This window comes from Myotis yumanensis, unplaced genomic scaffold (assembly GCF_028538775.1).
Source record: "Myotis yumanensis isolate MYYU_CA2020_CCGP unplaced genomic scaffold, mMyoYum1.0.hap1 SCAF_4, whole genome shotgun sequence".
In the NCBI taxonomy this organism is placed as follows: Eukaryota; Metazoa; Chordata; class Mammalia; order Chiroptera; family Vespertilionidae; genus Myotis; species Myotis yumanensis.
In genome coordinates this window covers 40,736,527-40,756,326 of record NW_027223755.1, presented here as the reverse complement: position 1 = coordinate 40,756,326, position 19,800 = coordinate 40,736,527, and the positions used below count along the sequence as shown (strand labels likewise).

Genomic DNA, 19,800 nt, shown 5'->3' with positions numbered 1-19,800 from the left:
AAAGCAAATGCCCCACTAAGAGCATGGAGAACCTGGGATAGCATATTTGCTTAGAAGAAATAATAAAAATAACTGCTCATATGTGCAATACATGGTTCTTGGGCTTTAGATATATTTATCCATTAATCTTAACAAAAATCTTTAAAGGATATGTCTTTATTACCTCAATTTATAGACTAAAAACTGAGCAACAGTCACTTATAAGTGACTTGCTCAAGTAAGAGTCAGAGCTGGGGTTCAAAAAGATCTGCCTCCGGAGTCGATAACCTCAACCACGATGGATACTGCCTTTCTTAGAAAGTCCAATTTGGCCCAAATTTCACATAATATTTCACCTGATTGATGGAGGTGGCATTGAAGACACATCCTTTAATTTAAGTCTCCCCCAGAAATCTCATCCACCATTTTCTTTCCATAAAGTTGCCTCATCCTTTGGAATGAAGACAAGTCATGGATCTCCCAAGAATGAGTCATGGACAGTTCCCTGGAGTGGCCACCTTCTCAAAGAATGCACACTATGAGGCAATAACAAGCTTTGAAATAAAATATGTGACATATGAACGACCACAGAATGTCAAAGTTAGAGGGAAGCTTAGGGACCACAGTCCACCATTTTAGTACAGAGAAGCCAGTAGCTTTCAAAATGTCCCTTAGGAATAAGAGCAGATTGTCCTAACTTACACAGTAAAATACTTGCCTCCTTACCTCAGAACATTTTCTCTATGCAGCATAAAGGGATCATGAGGGTTAAAAGTCCGAAACTTTTAACAGTGACATAAGTGACTGCATGGATTCTTAGGTTGCTAACAGGACTGTGAAAAAGATAAAAGGGTTCAACTTCATGAATTTGTTTTCTATGAAATAAGGAATCCAACATCTTATATAACTAATCAGGAGTTGTATATCCATCCATTCAAGCATTTATTCTATCACCCAAGGCTTTGCCCCAGCATTTATCCATCCATCCATTCATCCATCCATTCAACCACCCATGCAGGTATTTATTCATTCATTTGCAAAAGTTTTCACTCATTACAAAATATCTACTGAGCCAAAATTTGTGCTAAATCCTGGGTTTGCTTTTTTTTTTTAAAGCAATTGCAATCAATGTTTTTCTTTCTGTCTGTTTTTCAGATTTCAGTATATAGGATCCCAGTACTTTCCATTATAAAATGAACTTTATATTAAATATGTTCAGGAATCATAATAAGGCCATTATTTATGGCACACTTTGCAGACTGCATCCCTTAATTCAAAGGAAAGAGGATATCACTTAGGAGTATTTCCTTTGTTGCTCAGGACCTTATTTTTGGCCGTAAGTGTTTTTTATAGGCCACATACCCTAGTCTCAAGACAAATATGGACAAGGCTCAGTCAACAGTGAACTGCCTTCAGTACCAAAGAAGTACTCAGATTTTGTCAAACTGTGTCTCTGAGAGCTGTACGGCCCTGTTGTCCTTGATGAAAAGTACTCCCCTGTGACAAAGACATGTATGCTCAGTTTTCTTGGGGGACAGTGGAAAAGGGGTCTCTACATCCTGCTTCCCTGTTAGGACTATCAGTTACTGTTATTTGCGCAAACACTGTAACGCACCTTCTACTCTAAATAATTCTACCCCAATGGCCAGGGCTCCGCTAGTTCTAAAAGTCTAAAATGATTTTGTGCAGCATCTGGCTGTGTACCACATGAAAATGTTATTTTCTGATGATAATAAAGGAGGAGACGACTCAGAAAACAAAGCGCAGTATCAAGGTGGCAACACCCCAAATGTATTTATTCACTTTTGTATTATGGATGGGAAAGGTTTTCCTTGCTACAAAGGTTTGTTAAAAACAAGTTGATGCAAATCAATATGTAGTAGCTACAACTATTATCTATTGTAAACAGAATAATAAGCAGAAAATAAAAACAGAAGCAACTACCTTGGTGTACACAGACATTCCATTGTTTTCTGTTATAGAACTGATATGAATGCCACCATTTTTATCTCTTTATAGTATTTTTCCTTGAGACACATTTTTTAAAATTGCACATTGCTTTGCACTTGTCTTACCAGTTCAGGTTTGTAGCTTACCCAAGAATTACAGAAAACTGTTTTACTACCAAGGTGGGGGTCATTTATATATTACAAATGAAAAAGAAGCAAGGTACAAAAACGTGTGTGTGTGTGTGTGTGTGTGTGTGTTTGAGAGAGAGAGTGAGAGCGAGAGCGAGAGAGAGAGAGAGAGAGAGAGAGAGAGGTGTTCAAGGCTGTGAATACTGGCTGGTAGGAAAGGCTTTAAACTAGTGGTCGTTGAAATCATATATAATACCTATTAAACACTCACTTTGCTAGCAGCATGTGAATCACTGGATTGGTTATTCAAAGACCAGACAAACAGAATTCCCGGATACTGTTTCCATTTGGGTTTTCCAGTTCGTATGGTTCCAGCTGGCGGTACTCAAAAGTCACACGGTTTATGTGTTTTCCGCTGGAAACCATGCGCACCACCGTGTTGTCGCAGCCAATTTTCATTTGGGCTGTCATTCATGGAAAAAGTAAAAGTTTCCCAGCAAGTTAGAAACCACACAGCAAAACCACTTCTGTCAATAAGATCATTTAAACTCAAAGAAAGCGAGCGGTTGTATCTTCTTCTCATGGGCTCAAACCATGCCAGGAGGGGAAACGTTTTTGTTTTCATGTTCGTTAGAATACAGAATTAACTTCAGAATTGTGACACTGATCTCAGCGTTTCTCTTCATGTGCAAGAACACCGTTAGCCAAATAAATCTGGCTGCAGAGAGGCAAGAGGATGTCTCCTTGCGCTTTTCACATTCCACCTGCAAGGCTCTGGTGGTAAAGGCAGGGGCCTCTCCACACTAACCTTCACTCTAGTTCAGTGTTCTCAGCGGAGACAGTACTGCCTTCCAGGGACAGGCTGGAAATTAGTAGGGGTAGTTTTTGGTTGTCATAACATCTGGGGGTGCAAGTGATATTTAATGGGCAGGTTGGAGGCTAAATTGTAATGCTAAACATTGATGTTGACCAAAAAGATCACCTGTTTATTATTTTCTGAGCCTAGATAATAGTTGTCTTACATATAAACAAAAATATTTTGCATGATTTAGATAGACCACACTAAATATATTCATTTTTTCCCATTGTCCACCTACATTTTTCTCATTTTTTTCCATTTCTCTCTCTTTTGTCCCATTGTCTACCTACCTTTTTTCTCATTTTTCCATTTCTCTCTCATTTTTTTCCTGTGCTTCATAGAAGGAATGACTATTGATATCCTTACTTCTCTTAAATCCAATCTTATCCATTATCTGTATAAGCATCTGACAATGTTTATATATCTTCTGGTACAGATACGCCTGAGTGGTTATATATTGAAACTCATCATTTTTATTAAAAATTACTTCTATTTTACTCTTCCAGCCTCAGGCTGGCTCCTGAGACAAGATTTATCTGCCCTATAATAATCCTTTCTGTTGTTTAATCTACTTAATCTCCCTCCACCCACTTTGTTTCTGAGAAACACTAGCATTATTGTGTAACTGGTACTTGACAAACAGGTGCCTGATTTTAAATGAAATAAAACTGCCAGACAGAGTTACGTATTGAGGTAAAAGTCAATTTGGAGACATTATCTTAATATAAGAACCAGGGAGTCTGCATTATGCTTCTACAAGGAGGTTCAAATTTAATTTTCCTTAAATGACTTGGAAGGTCATTCTTTTTTTGATCTTGCTTGAACTTTAATCTACATAACATGCCCCATTTCCTTTAGTTCATGTGCATATTATTTATTTGACATAATTACTAAGAAAGTCCAATTGAAAGAGCAGGGTCCCTAACAGTTCTTCATTGTCTGAACAACTTAGGAGGGGCTCATGGAAACATGGTGAATGAAAGAAAAAAGTGAAGTTAAAATGAAACAATGATTCACAGAATTCAAGCCTTCAAATTATCTTAAGACTAGTTTCAATCATCTGGATAATTTAGAGAAAAGTGTTTTTTTGGCATTAGTCTTACCATTTTACCTAATTCAAATCATATAATTCAAGCACCAAAATTACTCTGGCCTTAATGATCTAAATTATAAGGTATGGGTGTTCGATGGTCTTTAATCTAATCCTCACACGCATCTCCCACTGGCATGGAAGGTTGCATTGCCTCAGGGAACACATGCAAAGGGCAAGAGAAGCGACTTGCACTGACAGTTTAAATCAGAGCTCAAGTGTAAATTAGCATTAAATAACCCCTGTGTTTTCAGCAAAGTGAGTTCTTTGAAACCTCTTGCCTTTACCTTGATTATCAAGCTTGCCCCGGACCCAGTCCTGCCTTAAATATCATCCGAAGCTCTTTTGTACAGGAGTGAATGGGGGACAGTGGACACATGTTGGGCCTTAGTGGTTACTGATGCATATTAATTATATTTCAGAGATGTTTTGTTTATTTAGGTCCCAGTATTAGCTCAGAGAGAAAAAATACTGGGGTGCAGACCTGGTTTTAATTAAAACAGGCAACAGCTGATCAAAGGATGTCTGATTTACAGCTTCATCATCTAGCTGGTTAATGATCTGTGGTTACAAGAAAGGGAAGGGGCTATGATAAGAATTTGCCATGAGATTAAAGACTGTTGCTGTTTTCCTCCTGTTTTACTTTTGTCTCTTTAGAGATAACCTCCAATTCCTTCCCAGTTTTACTTAGGCCCAACCTTAAACACGCATCCTTGTTACTTCATACGTTTCTCTCCCAGTGTCAGATACTTTGGTAATGCAGTCTTCATAGTGTACATAGTCTTAAGTGTAAAATCCTCACTTGTGCACTTAATGTGCAAAATTGAAGATTTTTGGTGGGACTTGACTTCCCATGTATAAGAAATGTTAGGTGTTTCACTTAAGGAAATAATCTTGATGGGCACATAAATAATGATCAAAGAAACATCTCACCAGGGCCTTGAAAGGGATAGCAGAGATCCGCTAAAGGCATCATCTTGGAAGGGTCCAATCCACTTCCTCCCAGCAGCTCCACAAAGTCTCCTTTCCCCCCACAGCCTGCTGCAGGTTTCTGAGAGAATAGCAACAGGAAAAGAGATATTTAAACCAACTATGGGAGTCAAATCATTTGTCCAATGGCAAGCTGGTGAATTCACTCAGTCAGCCCTAGACATCCTAATAGTGCCATTTCATTCAACATTCAGGACTCTGAAATTAAAAGGCATTTACAATTTAAAAAAATGATAAGAATTGCTTTTCTAAATCAGTTGAGTAATCATTTCTTAAAATGTGTGTGCATTTTGAAAATAAGTTCAAGGACTACAATGATGAAATGGGAATCTGTAAACTCCACATAAGATGTGTGAAAAAATGAAATCATTCAGACATACATACTAGAATATTTGAATTAGTGCATGCAATCAGAGAGTTTTCATAAATAGGGCTTTCTTTCAACTCACCTCTTTTCCTTTTCTTTGTAAAGGACTTTTTCTGCTATTGGGACAATGTTTATCATTTCTACTGATAAGGATTTAGAATAAATTCAAATATGACCTGTGGGGCTCTGCACACCCTGGCCCTGCCCATCTCCCTGACATGTCTCATGTCACTCCCCCTCCATCTTTCCTCGTTTCCATTTCTGGAATCCAATAAGCTCATTCCTGCCTCTGGGCCTCTACACTATTGCTCTCTGTTCCTGGCTCTTCCTGTGGCTGCTGGCTCCCTCATCACTGTCACTAAAGTCTCACTTTGTCTCCTTCTCCTTCTTTCCTGACCACCTTAGTATCTCAAGGAGCTCTCCACCCGTCCTTCTGCTCCCTTGTCCCAGTCACTATCCATCACAGCACTTCATTTCATTTTCCGTCAGGCACTCACCACTAGCTGAAATATATGCAGTTTTGCCTGTCACACGCCACTAAAATGCAGGTTTCATGTGAGCAGCATCTATTTTGTTTGTTGTTAATTTACAGCATCTAGAATAGTGCCTTGAACATAGTGAGAACTCAAAAAAATATTTGGAAAAGAAAAAGATGCCTAGAAGAATGCAGACTTTAATTAAAAAAAAAAAAAAAAAAAGGAAACACCAAGATTACTCCTCATAGCCAAGAATAACTGAAGTGCAGATCTCCCAGTCTGGTATCACTCTTGCCGTCTTCTAGACTGTACATCAGGAATGACATACGAACAATCTCAAGGCAATAAGGCTATGTCATACATAGACACCCACTTGTTCTGGTCTTTATCAAAGAAATATTCTCCCACTAAAGTCGCCCTCCAAAAAAAAACAAACAAAAAAGCATTGGCCCACAAATTTAGGGCTTACAGGAAATTAGATATGTTCCTTTTATCAGTCCTAGTCCTATCTGGCTTTCCCTGAAATCTGTCTGATTAGGAACTATGACTGTCCTTGATGCCAGCAAATACCTCAGCACAAGAGAAAGTAAAAGGAAACAAGGGTGACTCAGAGGGAAGACGCTACCAGTGCAAGTAAATGTGGTCAAGCTCAGCATTTACCTTAAGATCCATACAGAAGTTCATGGGAAAACAAGTTGATGGAGAATCTCAACTAATATCTGTTACAAAATGTACTGAATTAAATGTAATGCCAGAAAAGTCTTCAAAACTTTACTGTATTTTGCAATATAAAAATCCAATTTCGCATTTTATGCTACACTTAGCATTTCTTCATAACACAGTCAATGAGATACTTCCTTCATGTCAAAAGAAAATTCCAATAGTCAGAAAAACAGCTGTGTAGATGACTCATACTAGGTTCTGCTAGGAGATAATTTTTTTTTAAAGAGGCAAGTACAAGAGAGTTCAATTGTAATTATATGCCACACATTTACCCATTGAAAACATTTCTTGCATCACAAGAAAAGTATTCAAGTAGCACAGGGGACACCTGAGTGTGCAACTTTCAGCTGAACAGGAATAGGAAAGGGTTTAGTTAAAGCAGGGGGGGCACACACCTGTGAGACTTTACAGTCAAACAGGGCAGACTACTCCAATTGCTAATGTCCGTGTTTACCCTGTATGAGTACTTTTGCTCTGACAAAGCTCTGGCTTTAGTAAATAATTTGAAAGCAAGTAAGCAACTCACCTTTAACTGCAGGCCATTTAAGTGTCCCAGGGTGAGATCAGATATTTTGATCATCGCAGGATAAATTATGGAGAAGCTGCAGTTTCGATGCTGATGTGGAACCACCAGGGTGAACCTTCCATTTGGGGTCTGGGAAATGACGTTGCAGGCTTTGCAGGAAAAAAAATCACATTTTCACTACTTGGTATGCTGGTTTTCATAGACATTTGCCTCATCCTTATTTTAGGCTCCTATTCATGGTCTAGGACAGCGGTTCTCAACCTGTGGGTCGTGACCCCTTTGGCAGTCGAATGACCCTTTCACAGGGGTCGCCTAAGACCATCCTGCATATCAGATATTTACATTACGATTCATAACAGTAGCAACATTACAGTTATGAAGCAGCAACGAAAATAATTTTATGGTTGGGTCACAACATGAGGAACTGTATTGAAAGGGCCAGAAGGTTGAGAACCACTGGTCTAGGCCTTGTGGCTTGGAACAGAGTACATTTCACAAAGGCAATTTGGAGGTGGGAAGGGTTTGGGGAATGAAAGCCACCAGGGATGTATGGATGAAGCCTTTGGGCTGCCAGGGGCTTCTAATATTAATCTCAGGGGGTTATCTTGTTTATAATCAGAAAACCTAAATTCATAACCAACCAAACAATACCAGCTGGAACACTTCAGTTAACTGGGGTCCAGGTTCAAGCTGGGAGTCTGGAAGAATCAAGACTTTCAAGCTGAGGCCAGAACTCAAACCCTCCCTGTCTGGAGCCTTCACTCATTGAATTTGGGGCCAATGTTATTTTTTAAATAATAAAATAAATAAACAATAAAACAGTCATGAAATAGGCTGAGAAAAAATAGAAAGAAAGCAGGCTTACATCTGAATAAATATTTGCTGAGTGTTAAATTGACTAAAAGATAAATTTTAATGTTTGATTTACTCCCAAGAATTTTCTGAAATTTTTTGTTTTGTATCTCAAGTCTAGACTTATAAATTTATTCTTCTAGCTATGAAACTAGAAGCATTAGTTTATACCTTCCCCGCCCCCCCCCCCCCCCAAAGTTTCTGACTTATCAGAACAGGTCAGCACTACCGCTTGCCTCCTTCCATATTTTTTAATTCCACTTAATTTCAAAAAGAACTGAAATTCCATGACAATTCTGGAAGGCTTCTGATTTATAACCAAACAAAACAGATGAGAAATATTTCATTTTTTTCCCCTCTAGGATTATTCTGTTCCGGTCCTCAGACACAGCCTCTTTGGGGGGCTTCTTTCAAAATTAAAAAAAAAAAAAAAAACCACAAAAATTGAAAGATCAGTCAATACATTATTCTTTGGCAGATTCGGTCCATCCTTTGACCATATGAAGTGGTAATACTAATCCTATTGCATGCAACCAAAAATGAATAATAATTTCTCTTTTCCTGAATTAATTTTTTACTTTATTTTTTTATATATTTTATTGATTTTTCACAGAAAGGAAGGGAGAGAGATAGAGAGTTAGAAACATCGATGAGAGAGAAACATTGATCAGCTGCCTCTTGCACACCTCCTACTGGGGATGTGCCCGCAACCCAGGTACATGCCCTTGACCGGAATCAAACCTGGGACCTTTCAGTCCGCAGGCCGACGCTCTATCCACTGAGCCAAACCGGTTTCGGCTTTTTTTTTTTTTTTACTTTATTTTTATTGTTGATGCTATTGAAAATGTCCCCATTTTCCCCCTCTTCACCCACTTCCACCCAGCGCCCTCCCCCCTTCCCTTTGGCCATCACCATACTGTTGTCTGTGTCTGTGGGTTATGTATATGTTATTTGGCTAATCCCTTCACCTTCTTTCATCCAATTAATTTTTGTTTTGTTTTAATGGGAGAAAAATAAGCAGATGAGTGAACTCATTTTGATTAAGATAATGTATTTTAGGCCTGGGCTGTTCAGCTTTTTAGCATCTATGGGCATATCCATCAGCAATGAACTAAATTATAGTGGGGGACACTGAATCAGAAGGCAACTTTGAGGTGCTGGTCCAACGTTCTGCCCAGGCATGAAATCTGTCTAACACATCCCAGATATGCAGTCTTTCCACCTTTATATAAATATCTAAAACTGCAACTTCATATCTGATCCCTCAAGCTTATCCCAGATGAGTGAAATGATTTGGAGGGATTAAAGTTTGTCACTGAATGCATTGTACTTTAGGAGATTAGAATAAAATACTGAACAAAAAGATAGAATTCTACTCACCTTAAAGTAGTATTCTATCTAGACTGGGAAATAAATTAAAAACTGTGATTTGATTTTCATAATAATAAATAGAAAATATTCTTTTTGGCCATTTCTGATTACAAAAGAATTTCCATTTAAATCATTTTTCACTTCAAATGTCTGTGCAATGATACTCTCTTTGAAAACCAGATTTGATCTACCCGTCCCCCCTCACCCCCCACCCCCCCTGCCTTCCACCTGAGAAGACAGAGAGCCCACTTACGAAAGAGGTTGGGAACTGTCCTGATGGTTACTGTGAACCCATTTCCTGGTTCATGGACCCGGAAGAAGATCATGGCCACGTTCTGGGATGATCTGATGCTCCTTCTGCCAAGACCGCTCTCACAGAAATCTATGTACCGCTCACTTGTGGGGAGAGGGTGGTCCTGGGAACTGGGGAACTTCTCCCCTTTGAGAATCCAACCATCAAATACCTTCCAACAAAAACACACACATAGGTGATCGCTCCCATCAGCTCCCTAAGTGACAGGTGTGGAACCGACAGCCTACACTCCTCTGCCCACTTGCTTCCCATCTGTATATATCTCTACTGAGAGGGTTATTTGCTAGTAATATTATTAATTATTTATTGCATTTTTTCTTTATAAACCTTAAAGTTTCCAAAATAAGTAAACTTTATTATACGTCAGCCACCTTCGTAAATCAAACTACAGAAGCACCAGTTGGGTTTCAGTTATTCTTTCTTTTCCTCATTGAAATATGAATAAAATATCTTTTTAAAAAACACAGCAGCAGAAAAAAACTGAAGCTGCAACTTGACCTACCTGCCAACGGTTATGTATGCCCATTTTCCTCGTTGTTTTTGTTTGTTTGTTTGTTTTACTTTTATCAGATATTAAAATACCAAGAACTACTTCAACACTCAGACAACAATGGCTGGTGTATAGCTTAGGACTTTTCCCCCTTCACTTGTTAAAGTTTGCAATTGGACAAAAGGTCAGAGTCTATTGACTTTACTCTTAAAAACACCACCGGTCTCCAATTTAATGAGTCCAGTCTCGTTCCCATTAGCAACACCAGCTGCAAATTACTTCAGTCCTCTTCTAAAGCGTTTTGAACCAAGGCTCCATTTAAAAAATAATCCCAGTGCGCAGATTTTAGTCCTGCTCTTCTGAACTGGGCTGGAGAACTCCATCAGCCATTCCCAGCTGACCGGTCTGGCTCATGGACAATGCCTGGGAGAGGCATGGAGCTTGTCCTCTCCTCCCACTGGCCTCGGACTAGATTCCCTCTCAGCATCCCTCCCAGCAGCCTGCGTCCCGCGGCTTTGAAGACAACCTTTAGGAGCCTGGGACATCTCCGGACCAGCAAGAGCAAAGCGGGCGCAGGTCTCAGACTTGGGGGGCCCGCCTCCGCTCAGCACCCGCCCTCTCGGTGGACCCGAGCGCTCGCGCTAGTTTGTACATCGGCCGAGATTGTAATAGTACAGCCTTTAGCAACGGGAGTTCAAGTCTTAGAAGCGTTGGCCCCGAGAGTACACAGGGGGGATTTTAAATCATGGCAGCCTCTGAGGCATCAGCCCTTCCTGGTGTGGGGCGCGGTCTTGGGGTTGAGAGGCGGTTCCTGTCCCAGCGGAGCGTCTAACTAAGAACGTCACCGGCTCCCCCAAACTCGGCTGCCCCAGGACGGGCGCCCAGCCCGCCCATTTCCCCTCCGCGGTGCCCGGCTGCCGGGTGGGGACACCTCACCTTCAGGAAGTCCCCGCCCTGGCAGTCAATGGAGACCAGGTCGTAGTAGATGGTGATGAACTCCTCGGGCTCGCTGATGAAGAAGGCAGCGCAGTGCAGCTGCGGCCGGTCGGCGGTGAAGGAGAACTGGCCCTGCAGGCTCAGCATGTCCAGGCACCCTGAGGGCGGGCAGGGCACCGCGCGAGGCGTCTCGGCTGCAGCCCCCGCAGCCCCTCCCGGCGCCCCGATTTCCAGGTTTGCAGCGCCCCCCGCGCCCGACTCCCAGCCGGACTCCCAGCCTCGCTGAGCGCTGCTCCGGTGCCCCAGGGCGCAACACCCCGTCCGCTGCTGCGCTCCTCGTGGCACGGACCCTTCGTGATGGGAACCATGCGCTGGACAGCCCCTTCTCTGTGGTGCCCGGGAGCCTCCTGCCCTTGCGCAGAGCCCACACCTCCCCACAGTCCGCTGCCTGCGAACCCAGCCCGGCACCAGCCGGGCAGCCCCAACTCACGCAGAGCGCGGCGGTACAGCGGCTCCCCCGCCAGCTCCCGCTTCAGGTGGGCGCTGAGGAGCAGGAAAGGGTCCTGGTCCCCGGCTTCCCGCAGCTGGCAAGGAACATGGGTCAGTTGGGAAAAGTTGAAGGGGTGGGAAAGGGGGCCGGGAGCAGGGCACCCTCTCTGCCTTACAGCAAAGAGGACCAAGTGACGGGATACTGTCCATCAGACCAGGGGACCGCAGGCGGCCAGGGGGAAGGAGGAAGAGGCAGGAGGGAAAGCCAGTCTGGGGAAAGGGCGGCACCAAGATGGGGAAGAAAGAGCTAACCCGGCAAAGGCAAGCGCCTACGCAGCCTGCCCTCCCACACCCCCTACGCCCCCCCAGGCAGGACACTCACCAGGGGAGGTGTGAGGGGTCAGCCAGGGGACCACTCACCTCCAGGTATCGGCTCTCCCCTCTCAGAGCCACCAGGAAGATCAGAATGAAGCGACACCGGAGTTTGAAGGAAGGAGACATGCTGGTCCTGCCTCCGTCAGCAGCTGGTGTGCTCTACCCCACACCTCGTCCGGCTGAGAGCTGGAAGCTGGCAGGGTCCCCTGCCCGGGTCTCTTTTATAGAGCAGTGAGGAGGGAAGGCTGCCTGCTCCTTCACTGATCTGCGCTCAGTAACCATGGGTTACCCTGTCTCGGTGACACAGTGCGTGGCGATGACGAGGGTCCAGCTCTCTCCCAAATTTTCAGAGTGGGCTAGCATTATTCAGCAAGCAGTGATTTCAGACTCTGACAACTTACTGAACCCACGTGTGGGAGAAGCAATGAGGCCGGGAAAGAGAGTAAGGGAGGGCATTTTGCTGGGCCTGGCAAATGCTGAATTCTCCTCTCCTGGGCATATGCAGGGGATTTTTGGTTTTGTGAAGCAAGGTGACAAGGTTACACTCATGTATAAAATACGCAAACACATAATAACCTTATCATGCAGCCTTGCCTCGTAACCTTGGATGGACTCGTGCTGGAAATTGTCAGAATTGCATGGTTACGCAATTGCTCATGCTTCTCAGTGAGAAACTCGAGGCGTTTTCAGCTCCAAAGAGAAGCAGGACAGAAGCTGAAATCTGATTTTGCAGAATATTGCAATAATGTAATTCAAGCTTTCTTTCTGTCCCTTGGCCTTTGCTTTATCCTGGGCCAGTTTCTTGTAAGCATTCCCTTAATGGAAAGCTAACTCTGGCGTCTGTGTGCTCCTGGATTTTAGCTGAGGAGCGGTCACTTAGCTTGAATGTATATACGGCAGACACTCCTGGGCCAGCTAACGGGGCCAGGACACAGCACCTACTGAACCACTGAGAGAGGAAGTCATTCCATGTCAGACCTTCAAATACCTGAATTACTTTAATATTCATGTGGAAAGAACTGCCCAAAGCTTAACTATAACTGCTCATCAGCCAATGTACAGGGCGAACCAAATGACTTAGCAACTCAGAAATAAGTTAAGAATAAGCTTATCTTTGCTAATTACACATGAAGAGAATTGCTTCTCTTTTATGTATAAAATTGTGGGAAATGTGGGGACATTCCACATTCACCTTTCTCACCCCTTTCCTAAAAACTTTGATGTTGCTTTGCCACTGCCTGACAGAAAACACAACTACCATAGCTTGCATTGTTATGAAATTAATACAGATAACGAGACCATATTACAGGGTTTTAATGCAAGGTTTTAATGTTGGTTCTATTTTTAGTTTATGAATACTCAAAATTAAGCAATGATTTACCTAGTGGTGTCAGAACTTGATATTTTCATATTTAAGACAATTCTGAGCTCTGCAGGGGCTGCCCCTTAGCTATTTAAACAGGAGGCCTTCTTACCATAGTCCAACTCTGTAGTAGTCCTTAGACCACAGAGAGCATGAGAGGGAAGTTCCCCCAAAGGTCATGAACACTGGCCACCATGCCTCCCTCCCCATCCCAGGGTTGTACAGATGTCTAAATTTTAGAGAGGGAATAAAGAAATCCAAGAAGAATAAAAGAGGAGAAAAATAAATAGTTTAACCCCAACATACCAGGCCAGCTTCAAGTCTGTCTCCCAGCAGTCTGTGCCCAGAGGGAGGCTCAGGCACACTCATCCCGTAAGCCACTAGCCCAGTCTCCTTTCCCATCAACCTAGCCATGGCCTTGGCCAGCTCCCAGGATACTCAGCTTGGAGAACCCCATTTATCCCACTTTGGGGGGTCTGGCTTTGCTACATCACCACTGAGACATTCTTCTCCAACCTGTCCCTACACACACACACACACACACACACACACATTCATAGACAACAATAATGTTCCTAATGTGCATTCATGATGCTCCCTCCTCAGGAACCACACACAGGAAGAGCTGGGATGAAGCAGGACAAACATAACCACAAACGGGTAACAACCTATTTTACCGAATAAGCCACAAATATAGCAAAGGGATGTATTTTATTCCCACCAAATCCTATGTGGGGAAATTAATGTGTAATTTTCACAAGCTTGGCAAATATCTACTAAGCCAATGAGAACTGCATTGTGACTTTTATCTGGTTTTTGTTGGTTTGTTTGGTTTGGTTTGGTTTGGCTTGGCTTTTAAGAGTAACTGAAGGATGAAAACTAGACTCTACAAGGGAAACTAAGAAGATAGGATTAGAAGACAAAAACAAGCCAGATAGCCATTCTCTATTAGCAAAGGCTTTAAAAATGGGTGACAACAATGGAAGAGTAATTTAGATTAGACAGAAGGAAAACATTTCTGGATAATAAGTAGGTCTATGTCTGAGAACTGAATATAAATTGTTTTCATCCACTGATTTGGTCATTCAAACAACTAGCTTAATATTTGAAAGCTATTTGTTCCATCAAATTGACTGGTTATTTTGAAATATATTCTTAGTAAACTTAGAGTCCCCAATCTGCTGTTAGAATGACCTGTATATTCACCTCCATTCTCTGCACGCATTTTAGTTTTTCTCTGTATTTTCGAAGACAACCTCTCCAATGCTGATTTAATGCAGTCCCTGATCATTGTTTTTTTTTAGGTCTTAAACTATTGTCAGGCAGGGTTAAGACCTTCTTTTTGTTACCTAAGATGAAGACATTTTTTCTTTTCTACAGCCCCAGTGCAAATTGTCACCTGTGTTAAACCTGAAGGTGGAGGTGGCCACATAATCTAGATCAATGTATAATCCATGAACATGGGAGCGGGGCAAGTTTTAAACTGCTGAGCCTGAAGAGGCACAGGCAGAGAACTACTAAGTAGAACACTAGGGTACTCTGTAGTCACCCACGTGACCTATGATGTCATTGTGACAGCCAAGTGTAAGCTTATGGACCGAGGTGTCAGAAGCAGCAAGAACTACACAATCCCAAATCTCTTTCTATTTTAGGGTTGGTGAAAAGACCTTCTCAAAGAATTCCCTATCTGTAATAGTGAACTTTATCTTTCATTAATCACTTCAACAGGGAATACCACAATCCATGCTTTAGGAAACTTTCCTTTTCCCTTTGCTGCCTGATATGTTGAGGTGTTGGGAAATGGGACATCTGATTGAGTTCTTTAAGAAATAAATGAAGATGATTGAATAAAACTCATTTATCCAACAGCAACAACAACTAACTTTCAATTGTTTTCAAGATGACTTGCTCTTTGAATGAATTTGGCTATTTTTTAATGCAACCCTTTTAATAGGTTTAATTTATTTTTCACATGAGTTTGGGATCAAGAAGGAAGAACCTAAACAAATACACTTGGGGAACCATTAGCCTTTGAATTAAACCCTCAAATGTCAGTGATTTTCAACCCAAATACATTATCTTCTTTTGCTGTGGTTAAGACCACTAGCAGTACTAAACATTAGGACTTTGAGGGTAGCAAGTAACTGACAGAAAATCAGAAGTTAAGCAAAAATGGGAAATATTATCAGGACACAGGGATACCTTCACCAATACATGGACAGAAATCAGGAAGCAGGGGCTAAAATCCTGCCTCCCTGTCTCTGTTTTTTAACAGCAGCATAGTATTCCATCGTGTAGATGTACCACAGTTTTCTAATCCATTCATCTACTGATGGGCACTTAGGCTGTTTCCAGATCTTAGCTATGGTGAATTGTGCTGCTATGAACATCGGGGTGCACATATCCCCTCTGATTGGTGCCTCCCTGTCTCTGTTCCAGGCTGCCTTCACCCCACATCTCAGTCTGTATGCCTGTAAATAAGCCACCAACAGATTCCTAAGCTTCACATGTTACAACTTGACAAATAAAAATACCCTGAACCAATATTCCCATAATCCCCAGTCCACAAAACTTTGTGGGAAAGGCTTCAAAGCCAGGGGATAGGACCCTGTCACAACATGACTGTTCCCCTGACAGCCATATGGATGGAAAAAAGAGAAGCAATTACCAGAAAAAGGGATGCTGGAGTCACAAAATAATGGGTATCTTCAACAGAGTAAAAAAAAAATCAAAAGCAAAAGCCCTGGTTTAGTGACCTCTTTGATCATAAGTTTTCTCACCTGTAAAATTATTTTTCTCACTGGGAATTACTGTACGAATAAAATATTATATATCTCCTACATAGAGAATAGCCTTAAATGGTAGCTATTATTAAATTATGCCAATCATATTATGTCTTTATCACTAGCCTTTTCCTTCTAATGATGATTTTATAAGAGTACACCAAAGCATATGTTTTTCATATTATTATTAAAATATAATGAATGGCTTCCAATTAGAACATTAACAGACTTTAAAAGCCATAGTTAGAAAAAGAGAGAACTCAGTTAAAGTATAATTACAGAATTGCATTTCAAAAGGCTAGCTAGAAATGGATCCCATTAAAGATTATGTCCCTTAATGGACAGTGGCTTAGCTGCATCAGAGAGAAAAGCTGAATGTAGAGAGCAGTAGAATTGAGAAGATTGAGGAAAGGGGAAAGTTGAAGTTATAAAGCAGAAACAGGAGATAATTAGGAACTGCTTGGAGAATAGCATTTTGATTCTATATCAAGGACTGTTGAATAACATCATCTGTTAAGGTGTGGGGACACTGAGAATAAGAAAGCAATGATTTGACAAGGTTTCCAAACAAACAGTGGTGATGGGAGGAAAGACAAGAGATTAAAAGATCTGCCCAGGTTATCACAGTGAGTCAGAAACAAAGTCTAGACTAAAAAGATCCCTCTATATTCAGCCAAGTAATCAATCCTTCAAAGCCAACAGCCCTGGAAATTAATTCAAAAAATATATATTTTAGGTTTTAAAAAATTACCAAACTAGGAGCAAGAAACAAGGTGGCGCTGGCCAAAGCAGGACGCATCACGAGCTGCAAGGAGCTTGGGGTTGCTGTTTGTACAATGGCTTCCTGACTTTGGAGTGACATTGTTATCTCAACTCCCTTCAGGCTGCCTCTAAATTATGCCATGACTAACATCGAGCCAGCGATCATAATGAAATGCCATTTAATAATCCTCACTGCCTGCATCAAGGGGAAAAGTACAGCCGGGCCAGAGCCGTTGGTATTTGTCATTGGGCAGAGGTGACGTGCATCTGCACGTCACATCAGCCTCTCCTCTGACGGAAGAGAAGTGAAGTGTGAAGAGTCTCATTTTAGTGTCTTAGAATAGATCTAAAGGAGAAAAGCCTGCCAGTTATGTGGAGTGACACGACAAGCTCTAAATAAGGAAAGCAACAGGAAAAACTGCAAGCTAGGCAGTGGTTAGCTATCTGCGGTGCCTTCTTTGCTCACTTTTGTGGGACCCCTGTCACCAGCCAGTCTGCTTCCCCGTCTACCAGTCTATCCTTCCTTCCTTCCTCTCTCTCTCCCTCCCTCCCTCCCTCCCTCCCTCCCTCCCTCTCTCTCTTCCTTCCTTCTTTCCTTCCCTTGCTTCATTCCTTCCACAAACTCTGAGCAACAGATTTAACTGCCCTGTATTCATAATATTTTATATATAAATGCCTGAAAAGCCTTTATTATATGTATTATAACTTTTAATGTGTCTGTCTTCAATCCTAAATGTAAACACGTGGAAGTCTGGCCCTGCAGCTCACCCATCTCTAGCCTACACACACACACACACACACACACACACACACACACACACACGACACTACTGGGTGGTACCTAAAAGCAAATTGAATAGAGGGGCTTTCTGCTCCTCCACCTAGTTATATATTAAAGAACTGTCTCCACTAAAAATTTTCACCAGCTGACAACATCCAAAGACGTGGCACCAGCCAGGTAATGGGATTTGGGTGGTAAAACCTGAGGAAAGGGAAGAGTGGAGGTGCTGAAACTGATCCTGGAGTCAGCTCTAGAAGACCACAGTCAGCTGTTGGGTGGGGAGTAAGAAAGGTAAGAGGGAGCTGGAGGGACAGAGCTGGGACTCAGGTGGGGTGATTTGGGCACTTGCCTGGGGCACAAAAACTCAGTCATCAAGATAAATAATAGTATAATGCAATGTGTTATAAGAGGAAAATTAATGCAAAAAAATCCATGATGAACAAAACATCAAAGTTTTAGGTAAAGACATCATTGGTCCTAGTGGCTTTTCCTGTTGCCTCTGGCTTTATTCTGGCTCGACACAACACTGTGCAGGGAAATACACACAGGCAACAGTTCGTCCCTGCAGGAGTAACTAAGAGTTCTAGGGGTTTCATTCTGGTTTCCGTGAGTGAAAACAAAAGGGCTCTGGATTAGGTGTCCCAAGCCCTAGATCACTGACTGAGAGCTTGGGTAAGTCATTCACGTCATTTGTAAGATGAGAGGGGTGAGTGTAGCTTTCAAGATCACAGCAGGAAACAGATGGTGGCGAGTTTTTTTAAAAAAAAGACTCTATAGAGGTGTGGGCAGCATGCAGGGAAACCACAAGGAAGAGTGCAGTGTTCTAGGACTAAGAACAGAGAGGAAATGTGGTCCAGCCTCCTGGGCCAGAGGACCGGGAGAGGAGAGTGAGAAATGAATGGGAGGGTCAATGGAAGCTGTCCAGCCCTGCGGGCTGTTGGGTCTCTAAGATCCTGTGGTGGTTTTAAAACTGGTCTGCAAATGTTTTGGCACTCTTCCCACAAAAAGTGAAGTCTCATTCCTTTTCCCCAAATCCTTTTCAAGAATGTGGCTTGATTTAGTGACAAGCTTCTAATAAATTGGCCAAGTGACACTGTAATTTCTGAGGCTAACTTAGAAAAAGGCCTGAGCTACCACGTAAGGAGTCCAGCTACCATGAAGCTGCCATGCTGGAGACCACATAGACATTGAGGGAAGTGCCCAGCTGTGTCAGCCCCCAGATGTGTTGATCATCTGAGCCCAAGTACCAGACACCTGAGTAAAGAAGCCCTTGAGGTGACCCCAGTTCCCAGCTCGCAGCTGATGGCAACATCATGAGAGACCCCAAGCCAGAACCACTCCATGAGTACTGCTCAAATACCAACCCACAGGAACCACAAAAGGTAATAAATGACTGTGGTTTCAAGTCACTAAGTTTTGGGGGGATGTGCTTTACAGGAACAAATAACTAATACACAGCCTGCCTTACTCTGTCCGGGCTATTACCCTAGAATGCCACAGTCAGGGTGGCTTATAAACAATAGAAATTGATTTCTCACAGCTCTGGAGTCTGGAAGTCTAAGATCAAGGCTGATTCACCGTCTGGTGAGGTCCCACTTCCTGGTTCACAGACAGATGTTTTCTTCCTGTGTCCTCACGTGGCGGCAGGGACTGGGGAGCTCTCTGGGGTCTTTTTTATAAGGCACTAATTCCATGTATGAGGGCTTCACTCTCCTGACCTCACCACTTCCCCAAGGCCCCACCTCCAACCACCATCACACTGGGGAAACACAAACATTCAGTCCACAGCAAGGCCTTTTCCGTGTCTAATCTACATTTTCTAGGGCTCTGACTTAGGGTCCCCAGGTGCCTCAGCTGTGTGACAGTCTTTGTTTGTGAAGCCCTTGAACTGAATCACCATCTTCAAGACGTGCCCCTGTGGGGGAATATAATAATTTTCACTTAAAGTTATTGGCTATGTTTTAGGGAGGCCGCAAGATGTAGGAGACAAAGATGCATATATCAATATTTTCCTTACAAAAATGAAATTATAGTGCATATACTATTTTGCAATATGATTAACATACTGTCAAATATCACAAACATGATTTTATGTCATTAAATATACTTTCCCAACATCATTTAAATGGTTGCATGGCATTCTATTGACATTTTATTTAGTAAACACCCTATTGACCATTTCTATTGTTTCCAATAA

General features: G+C 42.3%; 1 protein-coding gene across 2 annotated transcripts; it reads right to left on the bottom strand.

The window, feature by feature from the left end:
- Positions 1–735: 735 nt before the first annotated feature.
- CRHBP (corticotropin releasing hormone binding protein) lies at positions 736–12,264 on the bottom strand. 2 transcript variants are annotated; one of them, XM_070411466.1, is made up of 8 exons: positions 11,960–12,264; positions 11,541–11,634; positions 11,051–11,208; positions 9,565–9,775; positions 7,089–7,237; positions 4,940–5,057; positions 2,329–2,521; positions 736–812 (listed from the first exon to the last, which is right to left on the bottom strand). In XM_070411466.1, the coding sequence occupies exons 1-7, from the start codon at positions 12,038–12,040 to the stop codon at positions 2,364–2,366; spliced, it is 969 nt and encodes a 322-aa protein (XP_070267567.1). In that variant the 5' UTR covers positions 12,041–12,264; the 3' UTR covers positions 736–812; positions 2,329–2,363. The 2 variants fall into 2 exon arrangements, with proteins under 2 accessions (XP_070267567.1, XP_070267566.1); XM_070411465.1 differs by lacking the exon at positions 736–812 and having other exon boundaries at positions 1,770–2,521; positions 11,960–12,263.
- Between the last annotated feature and the right edge of the window lie 7,536 nt (positions 12,265–19,800).